The 14,581-nt window shown below is 43.4% G+C and overlaps 1 protein-coding gene across 3 annotated transcripts in view; it reads left to right on the top strand.

Annotated features, from left to right (window-relative positions):
* The window catches only part of GATB (glutamyl-tRNA amidotransferase subunit B), an 82,234-nt gene that overhangs the window by 22,187 nt on the left and 45,466 nt on the right, over nucleotides 1-14,581 (top strand). For all 3 annotated transcript variants that reach the window (XM_032464852.1, XM_032464854.1, XM_032464842.1), the window contains exons 3-4: nucleotides 11,850-11,963; nucleotides 14,303-14,501. In XM_032464852.1, coding sequence (XP_032320743.1) covers nucleotides 11,850-11,963; nucleotides 14,303-14,501 — 313 coding nt within the window. The remainder of the gene's footprint in view (nucleotides 1-11,849; nucleotides 11,964-14,302; nucleotides 14,502-14,581) is intronic.

Here is a 14,581-nt window from a genome sequence, read left to right as displayed (position 1 = left end):
AGTGGAATCGGTGCAGGAGGGCTGAGAGGAGAGAACCCTGGAGCTGAAGGACAGCTGAAGCCGCCAGACCACACCTCCTTTCTGTGAACAAGAATTGTCTCCTGTGGAATGGATATTTGATTTTTTTTTTCCTTCTGTGAAAGATTTAAAAAAAGAGAGAAATTGTTGCATTCACTTTCCCTTTTTCCCCAGGCAGTGCCTATGTTCAGGTGTAAAGAACATACATATCTATGTGGGTTTATCTATATAAATATTTAATATTTGTGTAAAGCTGGGCATTTTCACGGTAAAATTCCACTTTAAAAAAAAGTATCTTAACTGAGCAGTTGTAGCAAGCTCAGTCGTCAGAGCTGAAAGTGTTGGTATTTGTTTTGGGTGATGATAAAAGAGCTCAGTGGTGAGAAGGACATTGGGGTGAGGAGATGGGGAACAGCTTTCTTTACCATAATGAAAATTTATCTGTGTGGTAACTTTTGCTTTGAATATGAATCAGAGGGAGTTCATGCTTAGAGACAAATTTACGGTTAGCAGTAGTATAAAGGCCCGTTTTACTGCCGTATTTTTACTTAATAAATCTTAATTACTTGCTGTCCATAAATTGAAGCATTTACCATGCTATATCTTAATCATCAGATTTGTCATATATAGCATTAGGTTCATAGAATAGTTGCCATTTGGGCTTTTTGTAAAACATCGCCTTGTAGTCTTGTTTTCAAGCTCCAGAGGAATTGCTGACTGGATTTTCGGGGGGGGGGTACACTAGTCTGGTCATGCTGCCTCATTTTTTAAGGAGGTCCTGGTACCTACTGGACTAACTTTAGGTATCATATCATCATGGGCTCACCAGTTGAGGGTAAAGTAGGAAGAGGAGAGAAATGGCGTGAATTACAGCCTATTTTGAAAGACATGCAATTTTATTCCTTTGAAGTATGTCGCAAAGTACTTCCTGGCATAGGTTTCTGAGGTTTCTGACTTTTGTGAATAGATTTATTTGTAATTAGTAGAATTTCACATAAATATGTTAAAGTCCTAGGGAATATTTTATTGACTTAAGTAAGCTATGCAGTCTTCTTCATTCTGTAATTTGCTCAGCAAATCCTTTCCTAATAGTTAATGTAGCCTTAGGGTTCAGTCCAACCCGAGTTGAGTTATCACAGATGCTCCTTAGAAGTTAGTAGCATTTCATAAATCTTGGCTCTGAGTATGTGAAAAAGGAGTCCACAGAATTTTCATTTTTATGTTGATTGGGCAGACTTGAGAGTGGCAGCATTTTATCAATTAGATATTTATCTAAAGAAAAGGTCACAGAAGTGAGTATAAAAATGGTTGGAATTTCATTATAGACTATGACTTCAGTTTAAAAAAAATGGATGTGATTTGCTGCGTGGTCATGGCCAGCATTCCTCAGATCCTCGCCTCCCCATTCCCCTGCTCTTTCCAGCATCACGGGCAGGGGCTGCTCCCACAGGCTGCCATTCCCAGTGTCCCCCAGTCCCACCCCCCTCAGCTGGTCTGTGGCTGGTGAGGCCAACAGGAGGCTCTGAAGAAAGACTGGAGGTGGTAGGAAAGAAGCAATAGGGTATTTCTCCTTCTCCTTCTCCTTCCCTCTTCCTCTGGCAGCATCTCTAGTTGTGGATGGATCTCATTTGTGGCTCCTGCTCCTGGGAGACAGGTCCATCGTGTTTCCAGCATCCTCTGGCACCCCTGCCCTGGTGCCAGTCCCACTGCTTCTCCCCACCCTTCCCTCTGGCCCTGGGGCAGGAGTGTCTTCCTGCTGTTGAGAATCTTCTAAGTTGCCTCTTTGACTTCTCGGCTCTTCTGTCATTAGTGTAATAGTCTCTGTATTAAATCTGTCTTATTTTACATGCTAAGAATGGTTTCTTTCTCCTGACGTACATTTTATAGAACAACTTTGCTTTTATTTCTAGCTTATGGAGTTTGGGATGTTGATAAAGGGAATGCTAAATTATTCATTAGCTCAGTTAATGTTTAATCAGCTTTGTGTTGCTTTCAGGTAATGGGGCAAAGAAAATAAAATGACCTGACTGCCCTCAGGGGGCTCAGTCTGGCTGGGGAGACGGTGCTTCTCCAGCGTACACGGGAGCTGAGGAGGAGGAGTACCTCCACTGGGGTGCTGGTGGGACAACCAGGAGTCTTGCGAGGTGCGGAGGTCTTGCTTAAGTGCATGAGCAGCAGAAGCAGCTGTTTGTACCGAAGCATGTCATGTGCACCACTGTGTGAGAGCCTGTTGGGTCAGGGGGCAGTGGAAGAAGAGGAAGCTAGAGAGGTAATCAGGGGCTGAATCACGAAGAGCATTGAAGACTCCACCAAGCGTGTGGAGTGTATCCTTTTGGTGATGGGGAGGAGTGGAGAGGGATTTTAAGCAGGGGAATTACATGAACAGATTTATCCCTTAGAAAGGTCGCTCTTGAATTGGGTGTGGAGGAGAGATCAGAGGGTGGAGGTGAAGAAACCTGGCCAGGTGGTGGTTTGTGCAGAAGTCTTGGTTGGAGGAGGGATGTTTGAGTGGAGGCCTGAATCAGATTGGAGCATTTGGGAAGAGGGGAAAAAAATCAAGACATACTAAGAACGTAGAATGTGTATAACTTGATTTTTTGGGGGGCAGTGGGGCAGGATGTATTGGGAGTTGGCAGTAAATGATCGTTTACTCAGAGACAAGGAAATGTTTGTTTGGTTAGGCTACACAAGCCTTAAAACTAGAAGACTGCTTCTCATATCAGGGTCACAATGTGTCCTTCGAGGTCTCATGACATTCCTGGGTTATTTATGCTGCCTTGAACTCCAAATGTATTCCCCCCCCCCCCCGCCCCCGTTCTGGCTGCAGCACTACTTATATTTTGCAAACAAGCCAAACAAGTGCTTCTTTTTAAAACCAGTCACTACCCACTGCCCCGTATCCTTTTTCTGGCCATGATCTGCCCAGTCCCTCTCTCTGCTGGTCATGAAATTTATTGGCTGTCTCATCTCCCTTTGCCTTTCATACCTTTCTTATCTTCCAGTTAAATAAAAGAATTAGCTCTTCACTTATTCGATAAATTGTTTCACAGGTACTTACATCTAAAGGTTTCAGAAGTTGAGCAGTAAAACATCCCCTGCTAATTGAGAAAAACTATAGGTCTGCTCGTTAGTGAACCCTTCACACGCCAGAGCCTGTGTGCTGAGCGTTGTAGACAGTTAAATGAACATGACGCTTGCCCTCTTAGAGCTCAACGTCTGAAATCAAACCTATGCAGACAGAAACTGGCAAGAAGAAAATGTCAGAAACAGGATCTGCCTTAAACTCTACCATGGGATTTGGTTTGAGCCACTGCTCCAGAGTTATGGCCCAGTGTTAGTAATCTTTTTTTTTTTAATTCTTATTTTTTATTGACGTGTAGAAGATTTACAATGTTAGTATCAGGTGCACAGCAAAGTAATTCAGTTATACATATACATACATATATATACCCAGCTATTTTCGGATTCTTTTCCATTATAGCTCATCACAAGAAATTGAGTATAGTTCCCTATACAGTAGGTCCTTGTTGTTTATCTTTTTTATAAATAGTAATGTGTGTCTGTTAATCCAAAACTCCTAATCTATCCCTCCCCCACCTTTCTCTCCTGGTACCCATAGTTTGTTCTGTGTCCCTGAGTCTGTTTCTGCATTATAAATAAAATTTGTACCTTTTTTTTTTAAGATTCCATATATAAGCAGTATCATATGGTATTTGTCTTTCTCTGTCTGGCTTACTTCACTTAATATGATAATCTCTAGGTCCATCCATGTGGCTGCAAATAGCATTATTTTATTCTTTTTATGGCCAAGTAGTATTCCATCGTGTCTGTCAGTGTGTGTGTATATATATACACATACACACACACATACATACCAAATCGTCTTTATCCAGTCATCTGTTGATGGACATTTAGGTTGTTTCCATGTCTTGGCTATTGTAAATAGTGCTGCTGGAATATTGGGGTGCATGTGTCTTTTCGAATTATATTTTTCTCCATATGTATGCCCAGAAGTGGGATTGCTGGATCATATGGTAACTCTGTTTTTAGTTTTTTAAGGAACCTCCATACTGTCCTTTATAGTGGCTGCACCAATTTGCATTCCCATCAGCAGTGTAGGAGGGTACCCTCTTCTCCACACCCTCTCCAGCATTTATAATTTGTAGACTTTTTAATGATGGCCATTCTGACTTATTTGAGGTGATCTACCTCATTGTAGTTTTAATTTGCATTTCTCTAATAATTAGGAAAATTGAGCATCTTTTCATGTGCATGTTGACCATCTGGATGTCTTCTTTGGAGAAATGTCTGTTTAGTCTTCTGCCCACTTTTTGACTGGGTTGCTTATTTTTTTAAATATTAAGCTGTATGAGCTGTTTGTATATTTTGGAACTTAGTCCCCTGTCTGTCACATCATTTGTAAATATTTTCTTCCATTCTGTAGATTGTCTTTTTGCTTTGTTGATGTGCAAAAGCTTTTTAAGTTTAATTAGGTCCCATTTGTTTATTTTTGCTTTTATTTCTATTACTCTAGGATCTGGTTTGAAAAAAGTATTGCTGCAATTTATGTCAAGGAGTGTTCTGCCTATGCCTATGTTTTCCTCTAGGAGTTTTGTAGTATCCTGCCTTACATTTAGGTCTTTAATCCATGTTGAGTTTATTTTTGTATGTGGTGTTAGAGAATGTTCTAATTTCATTCTTTTACGGGTAGCTGTCCAGTTTTCCCAGCACCACTTATTGAAGAGACTGTCTTTTCTTCATTGTGTATTCTTGCCTCCTTTGTCAAAGATTAATTGACCATAAATGCATGGGCTTATTTCTGGACTTTCTGTGCTGTTCCGTTGATCGATGTGTCTTTCTGTGCCAGTACCATACTGTTTTGATTACTGTAGCTTTGTTCTATCATCCAAGGTTGGGGAGCATGAGTCCCCCAGCTCCATTCTCCTTTCTCAAGATTGTTTTGGCTATTTGGGGTCTTTTGTGTTTCCATACAAATTTTAACATTTTTTTTTGTTACAGTTCTGTGAAAAATATCACTGGTAATTTGATAGGGATTGCATTGAATCTATATATTGCCTTGGTAGAAGTATGGCCATTTTAGCAATATTTATTCTTCCAGTCCAAGGACACAGTATATCTTTCCATCTCTTTGTGTCATCCTCAGTTTCTTTCATCAGTGTCTCATAGTTTTCGGAGTACAAGTCCTTTTGCCTCCTTAGGTAGGTTTATCCCTAGGTGTTTTGTTCTTTTTGATGTGATGGTAACTGGGATTATTTCCTTAATTTCTTTTTCGGATATTTCTTTGTTAGTGTACAGAAATGCAACTAATTTCTGTGTATTAATTTTGTATACTGCAACTTAACAGAATTCATTGATGAGATCTAGTAGTTTTCTGGTAGTGTCTTTAGGATTATCTATGTATAGTATCATGTCATCTGCAAACAGTGACAGATTTACTTCTTCTTTTCCAATTTGGATTCCTTTTATTTCTTTTTCTTCTCTAATTGCCATGGGCTAGGACTTCCAAAACTATGTTGAATAAGAATGGTGAGAATGGGCATCCTTGTCTTGTTCCTGATCTTAGAGGAGATGCTTCCAGCTTTTCACCATTGAGTATGATGTTAGCTGTGGGTTTGTCATATATGGCCTTTATTATGTTGAGGTATGTTCTCTGCCCACTTTTTAGAGAGTTTTTAATCATAAATGGATGTTGAATTTTATGAAAATCTTTTTCTGCATCTATTGAGATGGTCATATAGCTTTTATTCCTCAAGTTGTTAATGTGGTGTATCATGTAGACTGATTTGCAGATATTGAAAAATCCTTGCATCCCTGGGATAAATCCCACTTGATCATGGTGTATGATCCTTTTAATGCATAGTTGGAGTCGATTTGCTAGTATTTTGTTGAGAATTTTTGCATCTATATTCATAAGTGGTATTGGCCTGTAATTTTCTTTCTTTGTGATATCTTTGTCTGGTTTTGGTATCAGGGTGATGGTGGCCTCATAGAATGAGTTCAGAAGTGTTCCTCCTTCTGCAATGTTTTGGAATATTTCTGAAGGATAGGTAACTACTCTCTAAATTGTTGGTAGAATTTGCCTGTGAAGCCATCTGGTTCTGGACTTTGGTTTGTTGGGAGTTTTTAAATTACTGATTCAATTTCATTATTGGTAATTGGTCTATTCATATTTTCTATTTCTTCCTGGTTCAGTCTTAACAAATTGTACCTTTCTAAGAAATTGTCCATTTCTCGTAGGTTGTCCTTTTTGTTAACATATATTTGCTCATAGTAGCCTCTTATGATCCCTTGTATTTTTGTTGTGTTGATTGTAACTTCTCCTTTTCCATTTCTGATTTTATTAATTTGAGACCCTCTCCCCCCACCCCCGCTTTTTTTTTTTTTTTTTTGATGATTCTGGTTAAAGGTTTATCGATTTTGCTTATCTTTTCAAAGAACCAGCTTTTAGTTTCATCAATCTTCTCTATTGTTTTTTAGTCTCTATTTCATTTATCTCTGCTCTAATCTTTATGATTTCTTCCCTTCGACTAACTTTGGGTTTTTGTTCTTTCTCTAATTGTTTTAGGTGTCAGGCTATGTTGTTTATTTGAGATTGTTCTTGTTTCCTGAGATAAGCTTGTATTGCTGTAAACTTCCCTCTCAGAACTATTTTTGCTATGTCCCAGAGGTTTTGGATCGTTGTGTTTTCATTTTCATTTTTCTGTAAGTATTTTTTTTATTTCCTCTTTTCTTTCTTCAGTGATCCACTGGTTGCTCACTAGCATATTGGTTGGCCTCCGTGTGTTTGTGGGTTTTGCAGTTTTTTTCTTGTAGTTGATTTCTAACCTCATAGTGTTGTGGTCAGAAAAGATGCTTGATGTGATTTCAGTTTTCTTAAATTTACTGAGGCTTGCCTTGCCTTGTGGGTCAGCATGTGATTTATCCTGGAGAATGTTCCATGTGCACTTGAGAATGTGTATTCTGCTGCTTTTGGATGGAATGCTCTATAAATATCAGTTAAGTCCATCTGGTCTAATGTGTCATTTAAGGCCTATGTTTCCTTATTGATTTTCTGTCTAGGTGATCTGTCCATTGGTGTAAGTGGGGTGTTTAGGTCCCCCACTATTATTGTGTTACTGTTGATTTCTCCTTTTATGTCTGTTAACAGTTGCCTTATACATTGAGGTGCTCCTGTGTTGGGTGCATGTACATTTACAGTTGTTACATCTTCTTCTTGGATTGATCCCTTGAGCATTATGTAGTGTCCTTCTTTGTCTCTTGTAACAGTCCTTATTTTAAAGTCTTTTGTCTGATATAAGCTTTTCTACTCCAGCTTTCTTTTGGTTTCCATTTGTATGGAATACCTTTTTCCATCTCCTCACTTTCAGCCTCTAGCTCTAAAGTGGGTCTCTTGTAGGCAGCATATTCATGGGTCTTGTTTTTGTATCCATTCAGCCAGTCTGTCTTTTGGTTGGAGCATTTAATCCATTTACAGTTAAGGTGATTATTGATACGTATGTTTTTATTGCTGTTTTGTTGTTTTGGATTTGTTTTTGTAAGTCTTTTTTTCCCCTTTCTTCTTTTTGTTCTCTTGTGATTTGATGACTATAGCATTACATTTGGATTCCTCTCTTTTTCTTATGTATGTCTATTATAGATTTTTGGTTTGCAGTTACCATGAGGTTTTGGTGTAGAAGCCTGTGTATATATATGATTGTCTTAAGTGGCTGATCTCTTAATTTCAAATGCATTTTAGATACCCTGCACTCGTACTCTCCTCCCCTCAGGATTACTGGTTTTGATATTTTTTACATCTAGTTGTTTTGTGTATTGTTTAACTGCTTATTGTGGATACAAATGATTTTTACTACTTTTGTCTTTGAACCTCCAGTATTAGTTTGTGTATGGATGATTTCCTACCCTTACTGTATGTTTGCCTTTACTGTTGAGCCTTCCCTTTTTGTAATTTTCTTGTTTATATCTGTGGCCTTTACTTTTCCACCTAGAGAAGCTCCTTTAGCTTTTGTTTTAAAGCTGGCTTGGGGGTACTGAATTCTTTTAGCTTTTGCTTATCTGTGAAGCTTTTGATTTCTCCAACAAATCTGAGTGAGAGCCTTGCTGGGTAGAGTATTCTCGGTTGTACGTTTTTCCCTTTCATCACTTTAAATATATCATGCCACTCGCTTCTGGCCTGCAGAGTTTCTGCTGAAAAATCAGCTGATCAGAGTTAGTAATCTTTATGGCTAACAGTCATGCATTTTATTCTTTGAAGATTTAAGATAAGAATATAGTTGAGAGCCTGGGTTCTGGGGGTCAGACTTCTTGGCTCTGTCACTTACTGTATGTGTCATTTTGGCCAAGTTACTTAATCTCTCTGAGAATCACAGTAGGATCACTGAGGGGGTTAAATGGCACATGTGTGTGATGTACGTCACACATCCCCGACACAGCGTGATACACAGTCAGTACTTTCTGTTCATGGTTCCTGAAGCCAGAGTGAGATGTCCCAAGGCTCAGTTGAGAGAATTCTGCTTTTGTGAGTTCCAAGGAGCATTGCTTTCCTTCCACATGAAAGCTACTGTGGTTAACCCTGAGATCTTTTGTCGTCACTTTATGTTAATTGCAAAGAAAATTCCAGAACATGCTTCTTCAGGACAAGTTAGTCTTTCGAGTTTTTGAGTTATCTCTTTGATCATATCTTACGTGATTGGTAGTCACTTCAGGGCACTTCTGGAAATGAGTTTGGAGGCCAGCAGGTGGCAAGTAACACCTTAGAGGAGATTCAGGCATCACCGCCTCTCTGAGACTCTCCCTTGATATCCATCACCTCCCTCCTCATTTGCGTTCATCACTCATCTCATTGATTGAGCAGCACTGCCTTTTAGTCTGTCTGAGGCTCCAGAGATCCAACAGTGAACAGACAGTTCCCATTCTCATGAAACTTAGTCTTGTGGAAATGTATGTAAACACATCTAATCCACCATGATACGAGTGCAAGTGGCAGTGTGGAGAAGGTCAGAGAGGTGCCTAGGGAGAACGGTAAGGAAAGTTGCACAGGTTTGGTGACATCTCAGTGGAGGGTGAATGGCTAAGAACAGGGGAAGTCGGCAGTCAGCCTGGTTTGTACAGGAGGATCAGACCCTGTGTCGGAGGATGTGGGGGTGATGGGAGATGAAATTGAAGATGGAGGCAGATGCTAGGTCGTGTAAGAGTTTCGCCTTTATCATGTGGACAGGGGATGGGTGGCGTTGAATGATTTGAGGCAACAGAATGCTGTAAGACTTGCGTTTTTAGCAAGATCTTCCTCATGCGGAAAATGAACTTGAAAAGGATGTAAGTCAGGCCAGCAGGTCCGTGTCCCCACCGCACATTTACGGAGACCAGCAACAGAGCCCTCTGCATCCTAAAGCCCTGACTTTATAGACATTTAAGACACTTTCTGGAATAAAGACAGCCGAAGTTGAATTTTCCAATTCTGCCTCCTCTCCCCAGAACACGCTGACCTGGCCCTCCATCTGTCATAAGCAGCTTGACTAGGATCCTAATAAATTATTTTTTCTTGGCATTCTTTTAACTGGAACTCTATTTACTAGCCCCTCTGTGCAACTATGGTGTGGTGATGATGGATGCTTATAATTCTGGCCCTGAAGTACTCCAAGCCTTCTAAATCATCAAAAAAAGATTAAAGTGTATTCAATATTGCTGTAATGTTTGTGTGTTTCACTGCATTCTTATTCTTTGGAAATTGATGGTTTATTGAGTGCCCATGCCCTCGTGTGCATGCAGGTGCAGGGAGAGCCTGTGACCACTCACAGCTCTTCACTCCCTCACAGCACCAGGCACAGGGCGATTATTAGCAAAGTGCACTCAGAAATAAGCAAAACAGACCTGTGTTCTCTTCATGTTTAGAAGGAGGAAGCAGGTGGCCCCAAAAGGGCAGACTAGACAGAGATGAGAGAGGAAGCGGTGGTTAGAAAACAGTGCAAGTGCTGAGGCAGGAACTGGACAGACAGCGAGCCGGCCAGTCTACCAGTGGCCCAGCCCAGGGGGCGCGGGGCTCGGGCCCAGACACCAGCTTCACCTTCAGGTGCGCGTTGATTCAGCTCGGATCGTCCGTCTTGGATTTGGCAGTATTCCCCACCAGCTTTATTTGGATTTGCAGTAACAACTGTTCAGTAAAATGCCAAACATTAGCAAGTGAAAACATCGATAATCAGGGCATCCTGTTCCCCCCGCCCCCCACACACACATCTTTTCATGAAAACTGTTATGACTGCCGAGCTGACAATATTATCTAGCCCAGAATGCAGAGCTCCAAATAGAAGCTGTGAGGTGGCTCCATCTTGTAACCTGGCTTCCAGAGCCAGGCATGTGATGCTGTTATTAGGAGGGAGATCTGCTGTTGGCACTTTCTTTCAGGGGTTGTGTGTTGCAGTAAATAGAGGTGCTGCTTACATTTTCTCATACAGATTTGTTTTTAAAATCTGCCTGTTTGATCAGCAAGTCACACTGCGTCCAGGTGCCTGGAGGGCCAGTCCCTGAACCACAGGGAATCTGTTTGTCACCCTCTGGACAAGGGCACGTTTGGACTTTCAAGCTGGTTTCATCGTTTGCCTGCTCTGAGGTGTGGTCTCTTCGTCCCTCTGGGTCTTAGTTCTCTCTTTTTCTGACATATTGGAATGATACAAATTCCTTTTTTACAGGGTTGCTGTGCGGCTGAAGTGAAATGGTGGTTGTGAAAAAGCGTAATTGGAAAGCCCTATATAGATAATAACATACTAAATATACTAAAGAACATCATAAATATTCTAATAAAAAATAGAAATCTGTTTCATTAGCAAGCACGATGTCCTCAAAACTTTCCCCAAAGCAGAGTGGGGAAAATAAACTATTTACTGCATCCCTGCTATAGATTCTAGCTGTTACTTTATCCACTCTGCAAAGTGGATATTAAATCCCTGCTCAAAGTTGAGGAAACGGAGGCTTCCAGTCCCACAGCTGTCCATGTACATGGCAGAAGTGGGGTTTGGACCTGTGTGACCCCAGAATTTAATGCTCTTTTTCCTTATCTCTAGTTGCCTGTCTTATTCCAATCTCCCACCCACCCAAAGTTCTTAAAAGCTTTTTACATCCTTTGGGACTAGAAAGTTTGCTAGCCCTTTCTTGATCTTTTGCTTCTGAAAGCAGGGTGGGGCATCAGAAGGAACTCCTGAGCCCTGGGAGCCCCTGGGGGGACCAGCAATGTGGGGAGAGCCCGGGGTGGGGCACACCCAGCTCCCACTTTTAGGGAGCCGGCCAGGCCTGGACTGAAAGCAGGAGGCAGGTGTGTGGCATTTCCCCACCCTTGAGGAGGTGGCTGCAGCCCTGTAGTTTCCAGAAGTTCATCTTTTCTCTGTCACAGCGTTTCCCAAGCTCCCCGAGGTTGTTTGGAGAGCTGCTTCTCGGATCCTCCTCTCAGGAATCATTGCCTCTTGTGGGTTCTGACCGGCTCCTCGTGCTGCTTGTGGGGGGGAGTGAGATTAAGTTTATTCTGTATAATAACCACTCTACTGAGCTATTTTGGGACCTTCCCCTGTTAACACTGATGTTGGGTATCGGAGGAAAGGACCCCTGATAGGGGGATTCTTTAAGTGCCCGTGGGATGTGGTTCCGTATGCATCTTCTTTTTTAAATAAACTTTCCCCAATTCTAGACACACTGAGCCGGCTTGTGAGCTGGAGCTGCCCACACAGAACCAGAGACAACGCCCGTCAGACGGCCAGATTGACTCTTCAGGGAGATGCCCTAGGGTGGGAGGCGCATGTGTTCAGGCTGAGGCTCTGTCCCCACAGGTGCTCAACAGGAGGTGCGTGGAGGCAGCCGTGATGACCGGCCTGGCCCTGGACTGCCGCATAAACAAGAAGTCCTTGTTTGACAGGAAGCACTACTTCTACGCAGACCTCCCGGTAAGTACGCTCTGCCGTCCGCCCGTGGCAGGTCCTTGGAGCTGGGGGTTTGCAGCCGGAGGAGGGCCGTGTGCTCGTGTCTTCAGCTAGAGGTCCATCCAGCCCGCCCGGCGGGGGACTCTGCCCGGCCCCGATGAAGCCTGTGCCCCCTGACGTTTCCTAGATTGGATGCCGTGGTCCTGATTGCCGACTCCTGGCCCAGCCTCATGCTTCTGGTGGCTGGCTCGTAATTGAACGGGGAGTAGGAGCCGCCCGCGTTCCCAGGCTCAGCCCTGCTGTGGCGTGTGGTGCTAATTGCCTGTTAGGGCAGAAGCTGCCTCTGTGGCTGATGCAGGGGTCAGTGCATCAGTGGCTCTGGAGACAGCGAGAGCGGCCTTCTTTTAAGTGGCAGCTCCCAGTAATAGGACTGTCTCCTTTGGAGATACCCCTGTCATCTCCCAGGGACCATGTAAGTGGACAAGAGTGAGCAGAAACACGAACCAGAAGCCTGGGCGAACAGCAGTAATTGCCCGAGCAGCGAGCCCTGTATTAACCCACTCTTTCCTTAAAACTAGAAAGTTTTCTCCTTTAAGAGAAGCCAGTGTGAACTAGAGCCAATTTTTCATAATATTGAACTGAACCAAAACTGTAATGTTGAGTGGGTTTCCCAAAATAATATTTCATGCGTTCTGAGCCTCTGATGGCAAGCGTGGCCCTTCTTCAGATGTAGGAACACAGTAGTGATACTGTTCCTCCATGTGATTTTCCTTGAACTGAAGACAGGGGTGAGCTGTTTTCAGGGGGTGAGGGCAGAGGTGGAATTCAACACAAAATACACTGAAAGCCTGAGTTCCCTCCAGTTGCTGCTGCTTTTTCCCCCTGGCTGCCAGCCTTTTAGCAAATTCTCCTGCCTGGGAGGGTGGAGAGAATTCAACTGCATTATTTTCACCTTTTGAGAGCGATGAGCAGTTTGGTTAAGGTGGGAGACTTAGCAGTGTGAGACTAGAGTGAGATGTCCTGATGATTCCTGCCTCCTGGTCTCTCTGGCCCAGGCAGTTCAGATCATCTGCAGTTAGTGTCAGCCAAATTGCACACGGGACACACTTATACTAAAAAAGTATCCGTCTTTATCTAAGTAAACAATTTACTCAAATTATTCTAGTTTGACTGAGCATCTGTATGTTATTTGGCAACCTGTCCCCACACATTAATTTTTACAAATTGAGACTTCCTGTCTCAGCCCCGAGAGTAAGGTGGCGGAATGCGGTGGTTCTCAGAGTGTGTGCCACAGGCCACGAGCATCAGCATCTCCTAGGACCGCAGGAGAAACAGACACTCCTGGGCGCCTCCCCAGACCTGCAGAACTGGAGGCTCTTCAGTTGGGCCAGATGGTCTGTGTTCTGACCATCCGGCCAGGTGATTTCAATGCCGTTCACGATTGAACAATACCTGCTGAGTGGCCAGGAGCACGGACTCTGGAGCCAGACCAGCTGAGTACTTAGTAAGTACTAAGTACATTAGTACTTACCAGCTCCATGGCTTTGGGCAAGGGCTCTTAACCCCTCCGTGCCTTGCACCTCTCTCCTAGGGTTGTCGTGAGGGTTAGACGGCATGAAGCACTGAGAACAGTGTATGGGGACACCGTGTGTCTGCTCTCCTCCTGTTCTCCACTCTGACCCACCCTCTCTTCAGTGCGTACTGGTGCACGTGTGCCTCCATTTAGAAGGTGGTGAGGGAGTCCTTGCACCATCCATCAGTATTTTAGTACTCCGTGCTTTCTGTTAGCTGAGTGTGAGTGTCACTGCATTTTCTGGCTAGAGGAACAAGCGAAGTGGGGTTAGGGAGGGCAGCTGATGTGATTGGTTAGCTAAAGAGCAAGAACAAAACAAGCTACCCAGCACGAGCCACTGCTGTCGGCTGTCCTGAGAGGAGATGGGAGATGCTAAGCCAGCAGTTCCCAGTGAGGAAGGCCTGTCAGGAGCCCAGGAATCAGATGCAGGGCGTAGCTATTGAGCTACGTGGAAACAATACGGTATTTTCTTAGAGAGTGAGATTACTCTTATTCCCCAAAATGGTGGTAGGTAGGGAAGATAGGATGCATGTTGTTTACTGCTTCATTATTGGGGTTGGGGGTACAGGGAAGGGTGGGGAGTGGGGTACAGGAAAGCCAGAAGAGGCCAGGCTAAGGTATGACCCCAGCACATCAATTAATTTTCCTTCTTCTTTTCCTTTTTCCTCTTTTTCTTGCTATGTTGCCTTTTTAAGTAAGCCTAGAGTTTTGTGACAATGAGAGGAATGGTAAACTGGTCCACAGCTTTTCTTTACTGACTCGTGACCCTGTGGCCCGTGTTTGCGTGCAGGCAGGCTACCAGATCACCCAGCAGAGGCTCCCCATCGCTGTGGACGGGAGCTTGGCATACAGCGTCTGCGTGGGGAAGAAGCTGGGTCAGGCGGTCACCAGGACAGTGAGGGTCCGGCAGATCCAGCTGGAGCAAGACAGCGGCAAGAGTCTCCACGATGACCTGCGGTCCCAGACGCTCGTGGATTTGAATAGGGCAGGTAGGCGTGCAGAGTTTTCCATTTCCCTTCCTGCCTCCTCTCCTCCCCTCAAGGTTTTCCCAAGCCAATTGAGGAAACAG

Source organism: Camelus ferus, chromosome 2 (assembly GCF_009834535.1).
Source record: "Camelus ferus isolate YT-003-E chromosome 2, BCGSAC_Cfer_1.0, whole genome shotgun sequence".
Lineage (NCBI taxonomy): Eukaryota > Metazoa > Chordata > Mammalia > Artiodactyla > Camelidae > Camelus > Camelus ferus.
Note: the sequence above shows the minus strand (reverse complement) of the source record. Positions and strands in the feature narration are given on the sequence as shown.